The 15,656-nt window shown below is 36.0% G+C and overlaps 1 protein-coding gene across 1 annotated transcript; it reads right to left on the reverse strand.

Annotated features, from left to right (window-relative positions):
- Nucleotides 1-429: 429 nt before the first annotated feature.
- On the reverse strand, nucleotides 430-14,900 carry LOC306645574 (N-acetyllactosaminide alpha-1,3-galactosyltransferase-like 1; the record flags this gene model as incomplete). Its single annotated transcript, XM_079113481.1, has 4 exons — nucleotides 430-1,096; nucleotides 1,480-1,617; nucleotides 9,058-9,105; nucleotides 14,839-14,900. The coding sequence occupies 4 exons, from the start codon at nucleotides 14,898-14,900 to the stop codon at nucleotides 430-432; spliced, it is 915 nt and encodes a 304-aa protein (XP_078969607.1).
- Between the last annotated feature and the right edge of the window lie 756 nt (nucleotides 14,901-15,656).

A 15,656-nucleotide genomic window follows, 5' to 3' on the forward strand; every position in this document is an offset into this window, starting at 1 on the left:
GATATAAATATCCCATAGTAAATATCTGATGTACAAGTTTATGAATATTAATTTTTTTCCTTACATATATCCCTTTTATGTTGTATATATGTATATATATGCATATATATGTATAATTTCCTCCTGAACTAACTAGCATCTCTGTATGTTTGTTCATAAAAATCATTGTATACCTCCAAAGTTATTTCCACATTATTTGTAATACACATATAATAACATTATATAAATAATCATTTCACATGAAATTATCATCTATTTATTCTTTATCCAGCCTAGGTAGAATTAAACAGTACAAAATTGAAAAGTAATTTATTTTGGAAGATTGTACATTTTTGTAAGTTTCTGAAAAACTCAAAAGTTTCACAAGTTATATATTTGTGGAATTTTTCTGATTCCTTTTATTAATCCAGAAGCCTAATGGTGCAACTATCAAGTCATTTCTGACTGCCATGCTATTTTAACATGTTTTATTTGTGGAGGAGTTTTAAAACTTGGATCCCAATTGTATTCTGGTGATAACAGCTTAGTGGGTTTATTGACAAAAAAATATTTATTTAGATAGCTTTCATATATGCTGTTAAGTTCTTTTGTGGTGTCCTGCATAAATCCTTTTAGATATTGTCTAACGAAGATTATAATCGTATGGGGTGTGCCACCAAAAATAGCACGATGGTAATAGAAATCTCCTTGTCCAAAGGGAATGAAAGCTGTTGATTTAGTTCTTCTCTCATAAGGGTACTCTCTAGTATTTTTAAAATACCACCATGCATGGAGCTGAGCTACTGATTCGCCCAGAGTTTCTACTCCAAAATCACTCTTGAAGATCTGGTTTATAGCCATAACAAAGAAAAAGTTGACTTCATGCTGGATGTAATCTATGAGATGTGCATTCAAGTTCTTCATGTATACGAAATCACTGTCTTCCACTGATTCATCTTTACGTAGAGGCAACATTTTATATGTTCTGAAAGTACCTAACTCCACACGAGGTATCCTTCTGGTGTCATCAATCAAGATGTAAAAGATAACATTGTAGCCAACCATAAAGTGCTTATTAGCAGATTCTATGAACTGTTCCAGGTATAGATTTGTAAATCTTTGAAACATGAAAAAAAGAAAGATATTATTTTTCTAAAATTCATCAGCAGAATATATGTCATTTAGCATGCTAATGTACGTGTCAAGGATGGTAACAAAGGTAAGGGTAGAGAGGCTGGGTCTACAGCTTCAACTATATTTGCTAGCGAAAAAGAATGGAAACAGAAGAAAAGTCATAAAGTTTCTTGTGAAGAAAGAGAGTTAAGTTGATATTAATGAAAAGATTCCAAAGGACTCATTAAGGTTTGAGAAAATAACCACTATACAGAATTATACAGAAATAGTGGGGTTAATCATGAGTAGTTCTTTGCATGTGGAAAGACCATGGGTGCTCATCCACATTTTTCCAAAATAAAAAGGACAAATATTAGTATCACCTACTTTCCAGTAGCAACTGTAGCCAAGCCTATGGTAATGTTCAGACTTTTGTAGTATTTTTCCAGGACCTGTCTATTGTAAGTTCCTTGCCATATGACTGGAGCATGCCAATCAGTTATTGTTATAACATCAGGACGTTTTCTGTGAAGCAGAGAAAAAAACAAATGAAGCGGATGTCACTTTTTTATGAGAGTAGAAGTTGTCCAAGTGGTAATAGCTAGTGGTTATGGAGTACTTATTGAATGCCAGGCACTATGTTTAAGTGCTTATATAACCTTGCAATGTCCTATAAGGTAAATGCGGTTATTATCCTTATTTTTCATATGAGGAAACACGGGTGCAGATTAATTGAATAATTTGCTTAGTACCAAACAGCTAATAAACACCAGGGTCAGTATTCAAGATCCAGCCAGTCTAGCTTCAGAGTCTGTGCTTTAGTTGTTATACCATACTGCCTTTTGAGCTCAAGGGTTATTTTCTTGTGAGATCTGGCTACATTTTAAATTTAGGTAGCCCAATGTCTGAACATTTCTGTGATTATTTCCTCAAGCAAATAGTACCAATGTCTCCTTATGTGTTCTTGGTTTTTTTCTTCCTTCTCTCTCCTCTTTTCTTGGGAGATCTAGAATACTCCCTTTTCAACTTTTCCCTAATGCTTTTGGCCCATAGATGCAACCTGGAAGAAAATGAGATTAGTCCAAAACAGGAGAAAAACATGAGGTTTACTTCTAGTGATAACAAAATGATGGAAGAAATAGCAGTACTAATACATAATTTGACTGAAGGAAGGGTATTAAACTATTAAAGTAAATTGAGACATACATTGTGGAAGGAATTGAATACACAGTCATTTTGATATTGGTGATTGCAAGCTTTAATTACAAATCTAGATTTAGACAGGGTGGGATTTGGCAACCCTTACTAGTTATTAATAATGGTTATAATAATAAGATAATAATATAATAACAAATCCTTCAAAGTTCCCCCTCTTACTCTTTTAAGGATTCTTTAATTTATACATTTATTTATTTATTTATTTTTCAGTACTGGGCATTGGACCCAGGGTTGGTCTAACTCTGAACTACATCTCCAGACTTTTTTGTTTTTTAATTTGAGACAGGGCTCAATTGCCCAGGCTGATCTTGAATCTGTGATTCTTCTGCCTCAGCTGTCTAAGTCACTGGGATTATAGGTATGCATCATCACGCCCAGCTTATACAGTTATTTAAAAAATCCTCTCCATACTTACAGCTTATAGGCATACCCTTTTCCTTAAACCACAAATCTAAAATTTTACCTTAAAACCATCCAGTTGTATCCTTGTCATAGTGATGGCAGTTATAAATTAGTCATGCTACACATGTAAACAATATCTATTTGAGAGAATAAAATGTTTTGAGGCTTATTCCTCTTTTCTAATTAAGTGAGATTAAAGGTTTGCTACCAGAATGAAAAATATCTCTGAAAGCAGAAAGCAATTAAAAACTTGTGTTAAGAAATAGTTTAATTGATAGATAAAACAGATGAGGAAGTAGAAGAAACTTAAAGTCATTATATTTATAATTTAGATATGAAGCTTTTCACCTGGGAGCTAAATTCTGGCCAGAGGACATCCTGTACAAAAAAGACTCTCAGTGTTCTGGTGACCTATCCTCTGGACCTGTCAGCATCTTCCCTAGATGGCCTCATTGCTGGCTTAATGAACCTCTGTATAAGCTTACCTCAACTATAGGAATGGAGATTATACATGGGCTTAAAAACATGGACATCCTCTTACTAAGGCTGAGCTGTAACCAGTGCTGAGCGCCCAGTGTGCCACAGCAAGGGGCGACTCAGAGCCCATAGTTAGATACTATTTCCCAGGGGAACCACCCAGTCACCTGACAGCTGCTTGACTGCATTAGTCTGCATCATGAAGGGGATATCACCTTTTTCTCTGGAAAAAATACTTCCATTTTCTGGTATGGATTTGCTTTCTTTGTCTATAGATCTGCCAGCTTTGTTGACTTGAAGAATGTCTTATTCATTGTCATGGTATCACACAATTGCCTCACCCACACATTTTATGGTGAGAACAGTGTGGCAGCTGGCTCACTTCCATAACAGTCTTTGGTCTTACTACATGCATTCCTGTTCAGAAGAAGCTGGCCTGGTAAAAAGTCAGCAGAAATCTCAATTTCAGTGTTAGTGGAGAGATAATGCTCTGAAAGGCTGAAGTACTTACTGCCATCCACACTTTGAATCAACAACTGATATGAAATGCTTTTTCTTCCAAAGTTAAAATGCATAGTCTATAAAGCAGGGTCTTTGCTTGTAGTTATATCTAATAAGTCACTATGGAATGTTTGGTTACCATTGTTATGACCTTGGGTTGTGTAGGTTCAGAGTTCCTAGTTCCCAAGGGAGGAAGAACTCCTTTAGGGAATGAAGTCATGGTTCCATAAAGCTAATAACAGGTCATTTGAGGTTTCTCATGGTACTGAGCTAATAGGCAGCCATAGCATTATTGTGCTGGCTGTGGCAACTGACTCTCATCACCAAGGAGATACTGAGTTGCTTTTACATGGTGATGTCAAGGAGGGCTGCATATTGAACCCAAAGAATTACCTGGGGTGCCCCTTAGTACTTCCATTTCCAGTAATAAAGGAGTATTAATAAAGTGAAGTTGTGGCATCTCGATAGTTGGGATCCCTAAGGGGGCCGAGTCTTCAGGAATGGAGGTTTGGGTCATCCTATCAGATAGAACCATGGCCATCAAAGGTGTTAGCAGGTTAAGGAAACCATAACGCTGATTATTATCTACCTCCTTCTGTTATCAACCTCCTGAACAGCTACAGAAGTAGTGATTTATTATGTTCATTATTTTCTCCCTTTTCCTGGTTACCATGTATAAAGAGTACTAGAGGTGGCTAATGTTACAATTTTAATTCCAGATGGGAATGTGACTGAATTGTCATCACCTCCTGTGACAGAGTAGGTGATGGACTTTGTTTTTCTCTTATTTGGGGGACATAAGCTTCTTCATCTAAATGAAAGTGGAGAAGTGCTGCTGAGTGGCAGAAGGCCTGGATTGTGCTAGTCATTCTCCATTCACCTTCTCCTTATCCATTCTCACCCTTCTCTGCCTGGCTGTGTGTTCTGGGAGCATCTTTGTCACCCAAGGTCCCTTCATCTATGGTTTCCGATAGGTTCTGATAACTAGAAGCGCCAGTATAAGGTTAGAGGGCAGGAAGAGAAGCTGGGCTGTCCGCTTTCTTCCTCTCCCTCCAGGTTTGTTGAGACTGAAAATGGCTGTGCCCTTCTGCCTGCAGCTTCCACTGGGTGCTGTCTCTCATGGGTCCAGCAATCCCCAGTCCCTGTTTGCGTTAGCACCATTCCTGCTCTTGCCCCCTTAGGTCACAGCTTCCTGCCTTGGGTGCTTCTTATGTCCTCTTTTGTTCTCTAAATCTGATCAAATCCCTACAGTCCCATCATTAAAGTTACTGTGTCTCAGTTTATTTATACCCTGACAGATTAAGTATCTTAGACAGTTTTAATGCACTGAATAAGGCCAAAGCAGATACAAGGTGACAGGATATCTTGTATCAGGTCACATTGTATCAGCCGGGTACAAGGTGACCTGATCACAAAGTATAATATTTGCAATGAAAATTTCCAAAAAGAAGGTATACAGATAAAATGTTTTTTCTAGTACTATGGAGTATCGTAGGCGTGATGAAGAAAAGGCGTAGCAGTAAGGAGATAGGCTTTATATTATGGCATAAGATAGCAGACACGTTACTAGTAGAGAATAAGTATTTAAATGAATTTGGAATTTCAATGCTAGAAGGTATCAGTAAAATTTGATAAGATGTGATACATGATAATAATATGGGAGAGTATAATTTTTTCAAAAAGTGTATCTGAGCAGAAATAGTAGAGATTCCTCTTGTCAGTCAAGATTATATGGACCTATATTTAAGAAATAGGAAACTGCAACCTAAAAGAAGAGAGAAACAAAAGTGACGCAGTTGAAATATACTATAAACTGATAGAACATTTCCAGGGCATGTGTTACCCAGTCTGCTCCTTGTCTCATCACTATAGTTTCTCTGCTTCCTGTCTTTCTGGCTGGCTGGATTGCCATGTTAGTAGCCTCCTTTGTGCCCTTTCATTTCCTCATATTTATGTAATTTTACAAATAACAATGTGTACAATATGTACATATACAGAGATACATATATCCATCCAGGCTTTTAAACTCTTGTTTATTTTACAATAGAAATAATGCACACTTTTCTGCATCTTGCTTTTCTCACTCAGTACCACCTTGTGAAATTCCCTCCAAGTAATCTGAAATAGTTCTCACCCAGTTACTGTTTTGTTTTATTTTTGTTGTTTTGTTTTTGTGGTACTATAGATTGAACCCAGGGTCTCACACATTCTAGGTAAACACTGTGCCACTGAGCTATATCCCCAGTCATTCCAATTACTTCTTTAAAAATTAATTTTCAATTGTAGATAGACATAATACTTCCATTTTATTTATTTATGTTTGTGTGGTGCTGAGAATCAAACCCAGTGCCTCACACCTGCTAGGCAAGCACTTTACCACTGAGCCACAACCCAGCCCTCCAATTATTTCTTCAAGACTAATTTTTCACATCTCCAACAGTATTTTTCCTACATGATTAAGTTCCAGATTTTAAAACTTCTACTTTGATGGCTATAAATAATGCCTCATTCTTACATTTCTTTACATTTCTCTGATTTCTAGTGAATATGAGCATTTTTTCCATAAGCTTATTGACTATCTCAATTTGCTCAGCTATGAGTTTCACATTTCTCTATTTTAATTTTTTTCTCAGTGATTTATAAGAGTTCCTTGTATTTAGATAATTGCACTGTCATTTGTATTACAAATAATTTTTCCCCAGTAGTTTTCTTTTTTAAAACATAATTTTTTTAGTTATGGATGGATATTTACTTATATGCAGTGCTGAGAACTGAACCCAGTGCCTTACACATGCAAGGCAAGCACTTTACCACTGAGCTACAACCCCAGCCTCTCCAGTGGTTTTCTTATCTATTTAATTTTGTGGGTCTTTTAGTCAAAAACATTTTATGGTCAAATGTATTTTTTTAAAAGAGCTACTAGTCTTTCAGCATTAATGAAGATCTCTTTCTTGCCTAGATTTTTTGTGTTGTCTTGTAGACTTTGGTTTTTCTTTCTGATATGGGAGATTGAACCCAGGGGTACATCCCCAGCCCTTTTATTGTTTACTTTGAGACAGGGTCTTAGTAACTTATTAAGGCTGACCTTGAACTTGAGATCCTCCAGACTCAGCCTCCTGAATTGTTGGGATTACTGATGTGTGCCACAGTGCCCAGCAACTTGTAGATTTTCTAAGAAAAATTTTTATTGTTTTTTTATTCATCTTAAAATAAGCAAATTTATTTTATTAATTAAGTACATAAAATATATTAATTTAGTAAACTTCAATAAATTCACCAGGAACTTATTTTTATATATGGTATAAGATGGGGGTCCACTTTTTTCCCCATTTGGATTACTAGTAGTGCAAGCATTAATGATTTGTCCTTTTCTCACTGATTTTTAAAACACTATCTTTGTTATACTTTCACATATACTGTGATCTAATTCCAGATTCACTATTCCTCTGACCTATTTCTTGTTGATTTGCTTAAATTGGTGTTGAAGTATGTTCTGATTTGTTAATGCGAAATTCTCTTAACGCTCTTGTTTTTCATGCTTTCCTTGGGTATTCTGAGACATCTGTTCTTTTTTTTTTTTTTTCATTTTTACTTAAAGCTTTTAGTTTTTTTTAAAGATCTGATAATGTGTGTCTTCTCTGATACCTCACATATTAAAGAAGTAATTTCATTTCTTTCCTTTTCTGAATATGCATCTTCAAATAACAGCCAATATAATACTTAATTTTAAAAAAACCAGCCTTCAAATTAAAGAATATGGACTCCATCATTATCACATTTTTAGGAAGTTAGTCATTGCAACTAGACAAAAGGTTTTACACACTTCATTATTCTACAAATATCAAGCCTCTACTATGTCTAGGTACATTCTAATGAGGAGACACAGATAATAAATGAACAAACAAGCAAATACATAGTATGTTATATGTCCATGAATACAATGAAAATAAGAAAGCCTGGTAAGGGAGAAACAATGGGGTGTGTGTCATTTTTTACTGGGTGGTTGAGAAGCCTTCACTGATGAAGTAAAATTTGGAAGGAATCTTGATAGAAGTGCAAGAAGAGCCATTTGGCTATTTAAAGGATGGATGACTCATGCAGAAGGAACAGAAGAAGGCAAGTCCTGGGTTGAGAGCATGCTTCACTTAAGTAAGGGATATCACAGAGGACAGAGTGCTGGCGTGGAGCGAGTGAGGGATACAGAAGGTAAGAAGGCCAGAGATAGATGTCGGGCAGCTATCTCATCTCCACATAAGTGAGGGAAAACACTTGTGATGCACACCACTGACAAAGAATTAGTATCAAGAATATGTTCTATAAATAAACAGATGAAGTGCAAATAATTTGACAGAAATGGGTGAAAATGTGAACACATTCACTAAAGATGAAGCACATGAAGACATATTTCACTGCTTTATTGATCAGAGAAATGCAGACAACCACAAAGAAAAACAAATTATGCCCATTCTTCTGGCAATACTGAGTATCAGTCAGCATACACATCCACACGATCTACTGTTCATTGCTGGTGGGAATTTAAGTTGGTATACTCACTTTGGACAAGAATATTGGCACTCACTCATAGGTTGAACATTCACATTCAGGGGTTGCACTTCAACACAAGGAGACATGTATATAAACATTTATAGCAACACTGATCTTAATAGTAAAAACCTAGAAATTATTCAAGTGCCCATTAACAGGACAGCAAATAAATAAATTGTGATAGTTGTACAATGAATTATTATGCAGCCATCAAAATGAATTTTTAGTGATAATAATCTTGGAAATCTAATATTAAGGGGGAAAATAAGTCCCTGAAAACTACACAAAGCAGGATAACCTCTTTATGGTTATAAACAATTAAAATTTTAAAATGGATTTTTCTCCCAGAATACATATACAGGATATAAATTTATATTTTAAGAAAAGAAGCTGGGCATGGTGGTACATGCCTATAACTCCAGCAGCTCTGGAGGCTGAGGCAGGAGGATCAGAAGTTCAAGTACATGGCCATAAATTGGAATATTACATAACCATTAAAAATAATAAGGTTTTCCCTTGAGTGTTAAAATCAAGATTAGCTACTAATGGCATTTTCAGGCTGTTTTTAAAGACACTTCTTTCCTCTAATACCATGAATGTTAAACAAGATAAAGTGTGACAGCTTTCTCATTACAACCCTTAACTGCCCGATTCTTGGTAAATAGACCCTAGATTTACATGTAAAAGCTTTAAAAGCAGGAATTCTAAGTCCTAGAAACCTTCCAGTCTTAGGTACCTCCAGTACATACAATTTATTGACAGAAAAAAATCCCCTTCTTCAAATTGAATTATAATTTTGTGAGCAGAACTTTTTGTTCTTACTTAGAATTAAACCAGTTTGAGAGCTGAGGTTCTTCTATTTGATCATTCCTAGGTGCAAAAAGAAAAGTCAAGTTGAGTAATCCTTTCCCTCAATAAATATTTGTTGAGCTTCTGTAATATGACAGGCACAGTCTGGTGCTGGTTCCACAACTATGCCCAGGAATCATAGACAATAGCAGGAAAGAATATTAGATAGACAGTGATAGGCCAGAGTGGAAAGTGCTAACAGGGAAAGCAGAGTTTCTTGGAAGTATATGAGTGGAGCATCCAACATAAATTTGGAATTAAGGGAAAACCTTTAGAGAAGATGTAGATAAAGTGAGCCTGGTGGGATAAGGGCTAATCCAAGAAAGAGATGCATGGTAGAGGTCGTGACTTGCAGGAAGGTGAGGAGGAGCATGGTTCATGGAGGTGGGGTGGGGGCAGAAACATATTTTTAAAATTTACAGAGCAGATAGAAAGATATATATTCAAATAAAAATAGAGATTTAATTAATTCATTTAAATCTTTATTATCTTACTATGTGATAGGTACCCTGTTATGTGCGGGAATAATGGGGTTGGGATAAAGGACCAGAAAAAGGGCAACTAGCAAGACAGAAAACTTTTAGAGACTATTCAGCTCCAGCCAAGTACCACAGAAAAACTGTGGCCCCATCTCTCTAATGCCCATGTGGGTGGATTTATCATTAGAAACTATGGAGGCCAAAAGGAATTACAGTATTTTTTCAGGTGCTGTAAGAAAGTAACTGTCAACCAAAATGTCCCTGGTGAAACAAACTTAGATGCATCTATTCATGGAATCCCACCCAGCAATAAAAAGGAGTGAATTATTGTTAAACACAACAATCTACTTTGAATCTCAAGGGCCTTATGCTGACTGAAAAAAGCTCATCTCAATAGGTCAAATACTATATGATCCCATTTATAAAATGTTCTCCAAATGCCAAATTTCAGCATTGGAAAATAAACTAGTTGTAATACCAGAGGGCACGGAGGGTCTGCAGGAGAGAGTTGCACATGAGTTTAAATGGGATATTTTTGTAATGGGATACTTCTGTATCTTGATTGCCATTATAGTTACATAAATCTACACATGTGATAAGATTATATAGCTATATATGCACCTTGTCTCAGTGTCAGTTTCCTGATTTTGATGATTTGAAATGCAACATTGGGGAAAACTCGGTGAAAGGTATACAGGGTCTTTGAAACTGTGTATGAATCTGTCATTATTTTGAAATAAGATTAGGAAAAAACCTTAAAGAATGCCTTTCTTTATGATATTTTCAGAGGTGTCTTTAGCCAAAATATTTTGTCATGGGATTCTTCAGGAAGATGATCTTTCAAAATCCAAACTATACAGTGGCAAATACAGGACTTTTTAAAAGTTCATTCTTTTGAAGGTTGGTTTCACTAATTTTGGGTTCCTACTTCATGATCAATGGTAGAAATGATTAAAGGGAGGCTATCATAGTCTAAAGAAAGACGTTATATTTACTGGATAGAGACACCTAAACTACAACAAATGTCCAGTGTAAGTGGAGTGTGTTAAGTGAGCAAAATTTGGAAGAAGTATACACACACACACACACACACACACACACACACAGAGGTTCATGCAAATTTGTAGAAAGGAGCATATGTACAAGCATAGAATATTTCTGGACTGATAGCCAATAAATTTATCAGTGGTTGCTTCTACAGAATTCAGTCTAGTTTTCTGTCTTCTCCACCATCATTATTAGAACCCATCAGATTGCACTTTGCTCTCAATAGTTGATAGAGTTATAGGACAGATTCTTACCAGCAGATATACATCCTCTGTAGGTGATTCTTTATTCTTTAGATAAATGAAAAAAAAAATAATTTTAGTTTTAAATTTAAACAAAGGCCTATTATTATTGGAATAACATTACAAAATCTAGATTTCGATTTAATCCATTCACTCATTTGTTAGCCATAACAAACTAAACACTTTCTATATGCTAAGCATAATGTTACATTTATGGCTTAAGTGACAAAATCCAGGCCTGCAATTAGCTTATGGTCTGTTATTTCTATTTTACTAAGCCCTTTATTACCCTCAAAAGATGACATTAATACTATACAACTGGCCAGCAACTCCTTTTCATTAAGATGCAATACCCCTGAAGAGCAAATAACATGTAGAATATGTTACCAAAGCAATAGGGTTTATTTAAAAGTCATTAGCTCTTATAATATAGCTACTGTTCAAAACAGCATTCAGTAATATTGCATTGCATATGAAAAAGATCATAGAAGGAGTGCATGGAGAAGGTCAGAATTTGAATTTGAATTTTTCTATGTGAGTGAATTTTAGTAGGTTAGCAAATTTGTTCTCTGATATAGCCAGGTTTCTATAGCAAGTCGCTTTTAGTTCTGTTCACATTGGATGGAACTTTAAGTTTAAAATTTACCCAAAACAGCAGTCTGAAACTATCCCCTTCCCTTGCCTTATTTATTTCTGCATGGAATTATTATATAAAAAATAACATCCCTGACATTATATGATACACTTCTTTGCTTATTTTCCTTTTTTCACCTATAGTGTAAAGTTCCATAAGAGAAGTTACTTTGGGTCCTTTCTGGTTTTCATCACCTAAAACAGGGCCTAGCTCCAAGAAGGGGGCCAATAAATATGTATCCAGTATTAAAATATGCATTTAGTTCCCCAAAGAAGAGATAATTCTGTTCAATTTATCTTTTGACTAGAGCTCATCATTTTAGATCAGTTCTGCCAGTCATTAAAGAGATTCATCTGTATTTTATATTTACCTGAAATGATGCTCAATCCATGTCAACAATAAAGTAAATAAAATCAATAGCAGTATTTTTCTTTTAGAATTCATTCTGTTCTAAAAAAGGAAGAGGAAAAAAAGGTTTTTTGGAAAGTGAAAGCTGCTTCTTCACCCTCTTCTAACAAATTAATGTATGGAAATTTGACCACCAATCTCTGATTCTAGAGAGCTCAGCCTCAGAAAGAATGCATACTAAAGTCGGGGAAACCACCTGTTCTCTTTGAAGTGCCTGAAAACTCTCCCTTAGGATGCCAACGGATGCTTTTCAGATTAGAGATGAAGTGTCTATGAAGTTTTCTTTGCTTTCCTTTATCAAAGTTCACCCTGATTGCATAACGAGGTTCAATAAAACTCTCCTATATCACTTGTGCTTTTCTGAGAATAAAAAGTTAATCATGAAGACATGTTATGCCCTGGGATCTATTCTGTCCCAAACTTTACATAGTGCCTTCCTAAGAGCTACTTTACCTTCAGTTTTGGTGATGTAAAGAGGAGTGCTAGGATAGATTGTTTCCCAAGCATTGTTTCCCAAGCATTTTATAAGTTTTCCTAACAAAGACAGAAAGACCAATACTTTATTTAAAGACTATAAGAGTGGTAACCTAAAAATATATGAGTTCTCACAAAGGTGTATCCTTGTAAACAGTAATTAAAAATCTAAATTAAAAATATTAACTCTAGAGTGGAATCTTTGTCTTCAGTCGCTGCATTGAGCTTGTTTATACTGGAGGTATTATATGTCTACAAGCATAAGCTGATTTTTGGTAGGCATCCACCAAGAGCAGGTTTTGCCTTTGTATTAAGTATTGGAGTAAAATAGAGGCTTCTATTATTTAATTTTTGAACACATTTAGTGAGCAAGATGTTTTAAATCTGTACTTTCTAATACAATGGCCATTAGCCACATATGGCTGGTGAGCATGTAAAATTTTGCTAGTCCAAACAATGAAGTTTGAAGATTTAGTAGGAGACAAAGAATTTAAGATGACTCCCCATTTTATATTGACTACTTGCTGAAATAAGATTTTGGATATAGTGAGTAAAATAAAATATTAAAAGCAATTTAATCTGTTTCTTCTTACCATTTTTCAGTATAGCTCCAGAATATTTAAAGTGACAAATGTGCTTTATATGTCTTTTGAAAAGTTCTTCTACAGGTAATACCATATTGGGCAGGCTTTGGTTGGGTATAATTTTAGTGTCTCACTAAAATGACACTAAAGATAATTTGAAATATAAGACTGTGGCCCACCTAGCCAGATTATTTTCTGCCAGTATTACCTCAGTGAAATTATTTTCAAGATCCAGTAATTTGTTTAATGTCACCTATTATTCTATACAGTATACTTTTAAGGCCAAGTTTTGGAGATGAGCCCTACCTATGATTTTGTCATGATCACCCCAAATTTTACATAGTGCCTTCCTAAGAGCTACTTTACCTTCAGTTTTGGTGATGTAAAGAGGAGTGCTAGGATAGATTGTTTCCCAAGCATTGTATTTTTAAGTGTATAGAAGAACAGAAAATCAAATAGGATGTTGTATACCATTCTCCTACTGTTTGAGTCTTCTGTTACTGGTGATGTCACCAGATTCTTTTGATGATGAAAGTATTAGAAAGGCACTGTCATAATGATTCATCTGGTGGCAAGTTGCTGTCATTGCTACCAAACAACAGAACCTGGTCTCATTTTTGAAAACTTAAAGGGTTCTAAAATGTTCTACCTTTAGTTTCCTTTGTTGTACTTCCTTTGCTTTCTTTATGACTGATCTTTACTCACAGAAACATATTTCAAATGGTATGTTATGTGTATATGTGTATGTTTGACTGGGATAAAGTGCAGCAGCCTTTCCTTTTTATCCTCTTTTAGACATTGCCTATTCTAGGCAAGTAATTCTTCTTCAATTACTTCTTAGAGAGTTTTGAAAGTACTTATTTTTATGGTTATAGAAATAACATGTTCCTGTTATAAAATACAAGTACATAAAAACTCAAAGGAAAAAGAATCACTTTTAATCACACTAGTCTAAGATAGTCATGCTTAATTTGATATTATAATATGCACCTTTATTCTCCCTTCCCATTTAAAACTAAATGTTTTTCTTATTGAAGATGTGCATGTGTGTGCCCACAATAAAAGATTCTAAAAGAAAAAAAGGTGATATAGTGTACATTGAGTCATCTCCTACCCCAGCACCTGACTCCTCTTGAATTGCCCCATCCCCAGTATCGATCACTCTTCACAATTTCTTGGGGTTTATTCTATAATTATTCTGTGCCTATAGAGGCATGCATATTTTAATTACATATTTCCCTTCTTAATGCAAATGACAGCATACTAAATATATTCTTAGTACTTTCAATATCTTACTCAAAAGAATATTTTGAAGATCATTTCATTATACTTCATACAGATGTGGCTCATTCTCTTTCTGTGGGTGAACTGTTTTTAGTTACTTGGATGTATCCCTTATTTAAGCAGTTTTCTATTGCTAGACATTTTGATTATTTACTGTCTTTGCTTTTATGAGAAATGCCACAGTGAAGTGCTTGAATATTCTTTATAGGCACATGTTGAACAGTATTGAAGGACAAGTTCCTAGTATTTATGCTGCAAAATAAATTCCTAGAAATGAAATTCCTTGGTCAAAACTTACACTCATTTAAAATTTAGTATCATTACACTGCTTTCTATAGAGGTTATACTAATGAGCTTTCATCATCAGTGTATTAACTTATTTTATTACTATTTTTATTGGGCATCTTCTCACTTGTTTAAAGGGTCATTATATTCTCTGCAAAATGTATAACTTGTAAATTATCTATTTGATCTTTGTTTATATTTTTTAAAGTTATTTTAATTTTGACATGATTTTAGATTTGAAGATATAGTTATCAAGACCATATGGGACCCACCCATCACCCACAACTGACGACCACCAGCCAGTTGTCTGCCGTTACCTGCAGACTGCCTGCAGACTGCCATCTGATTGCCTGCTGCCTGCTGTTGCCTGGAAGTCCATTGTCACGGTACGTGCAGGTTTGGTTATTCACGACCACTGCCAACTTGGGACACTGGCCAGGACCTGCAGGTTTGCTGCTGTCACCACTGCCATCTCCGGGCACAGCCACCTTGGTCAGGGGACACAGACCAGGGCCTGGAGATGTATTGGGGTACCTGCAGGTCTGGTTGCACGTGAGGTTTTTCTGATTGGTGTGGTAGTGGCTGCCATCTGCCTGCCTTTTGCAGGGTGGCTCCTTTGTGTGAGTGCATCCCTGATGGACTCTCTGCAAGTTGAAAGGGTATTGAGATTGGGACTGCAGTGAGGCAGGGCCTGGGGAAGATGAAGCCAAGGTCCTTCAGATTTCAGCTGGGTTTCTGTGGGCCAGTCTGGGTCTCCTAAGCCTCTGGAAGCCAGAGACTAGGGGCAGTTCCCTGGGGGGAGCACACGTTGAAAAAACTGTAGAAAACTGGGCTCTCTCCATCTCAGTGAGTCCTGAAGTGCACAGGGACAGAAGGGGCCAGCTACAACAGGTGGGAAGACTGAAAGAGGGTGTGACGGCATATTGCAATGGGCTCACCCAACCAGTCTGGCACCCACCTGACTGGAGCTAACATCAAACTTCAGACAACCCCGCCTATCAGTGGAGAAGGGAAGCTGAGAGAATTTTTGAAAGCCAATAGAGGCAATCATTCGATTTTCCATTGAGACTTCCCTTTTTTTTTTCACCCTCTCTCTCCCACCTGTTTCATCTTTGAATCCAAATATTTTTCATGC

Source organism: Sciurus vulgaris (assembly GCF_902686455.1).
Source record: "Sciurus vulgaris genome assembly, chromosome: 15".
Lineage (NCBI taxonomy): Eukaryota > Metazoa > Chordata > Mammalia > Rodentia > Sciuridae > Sciurus > Sciurus vulgaris.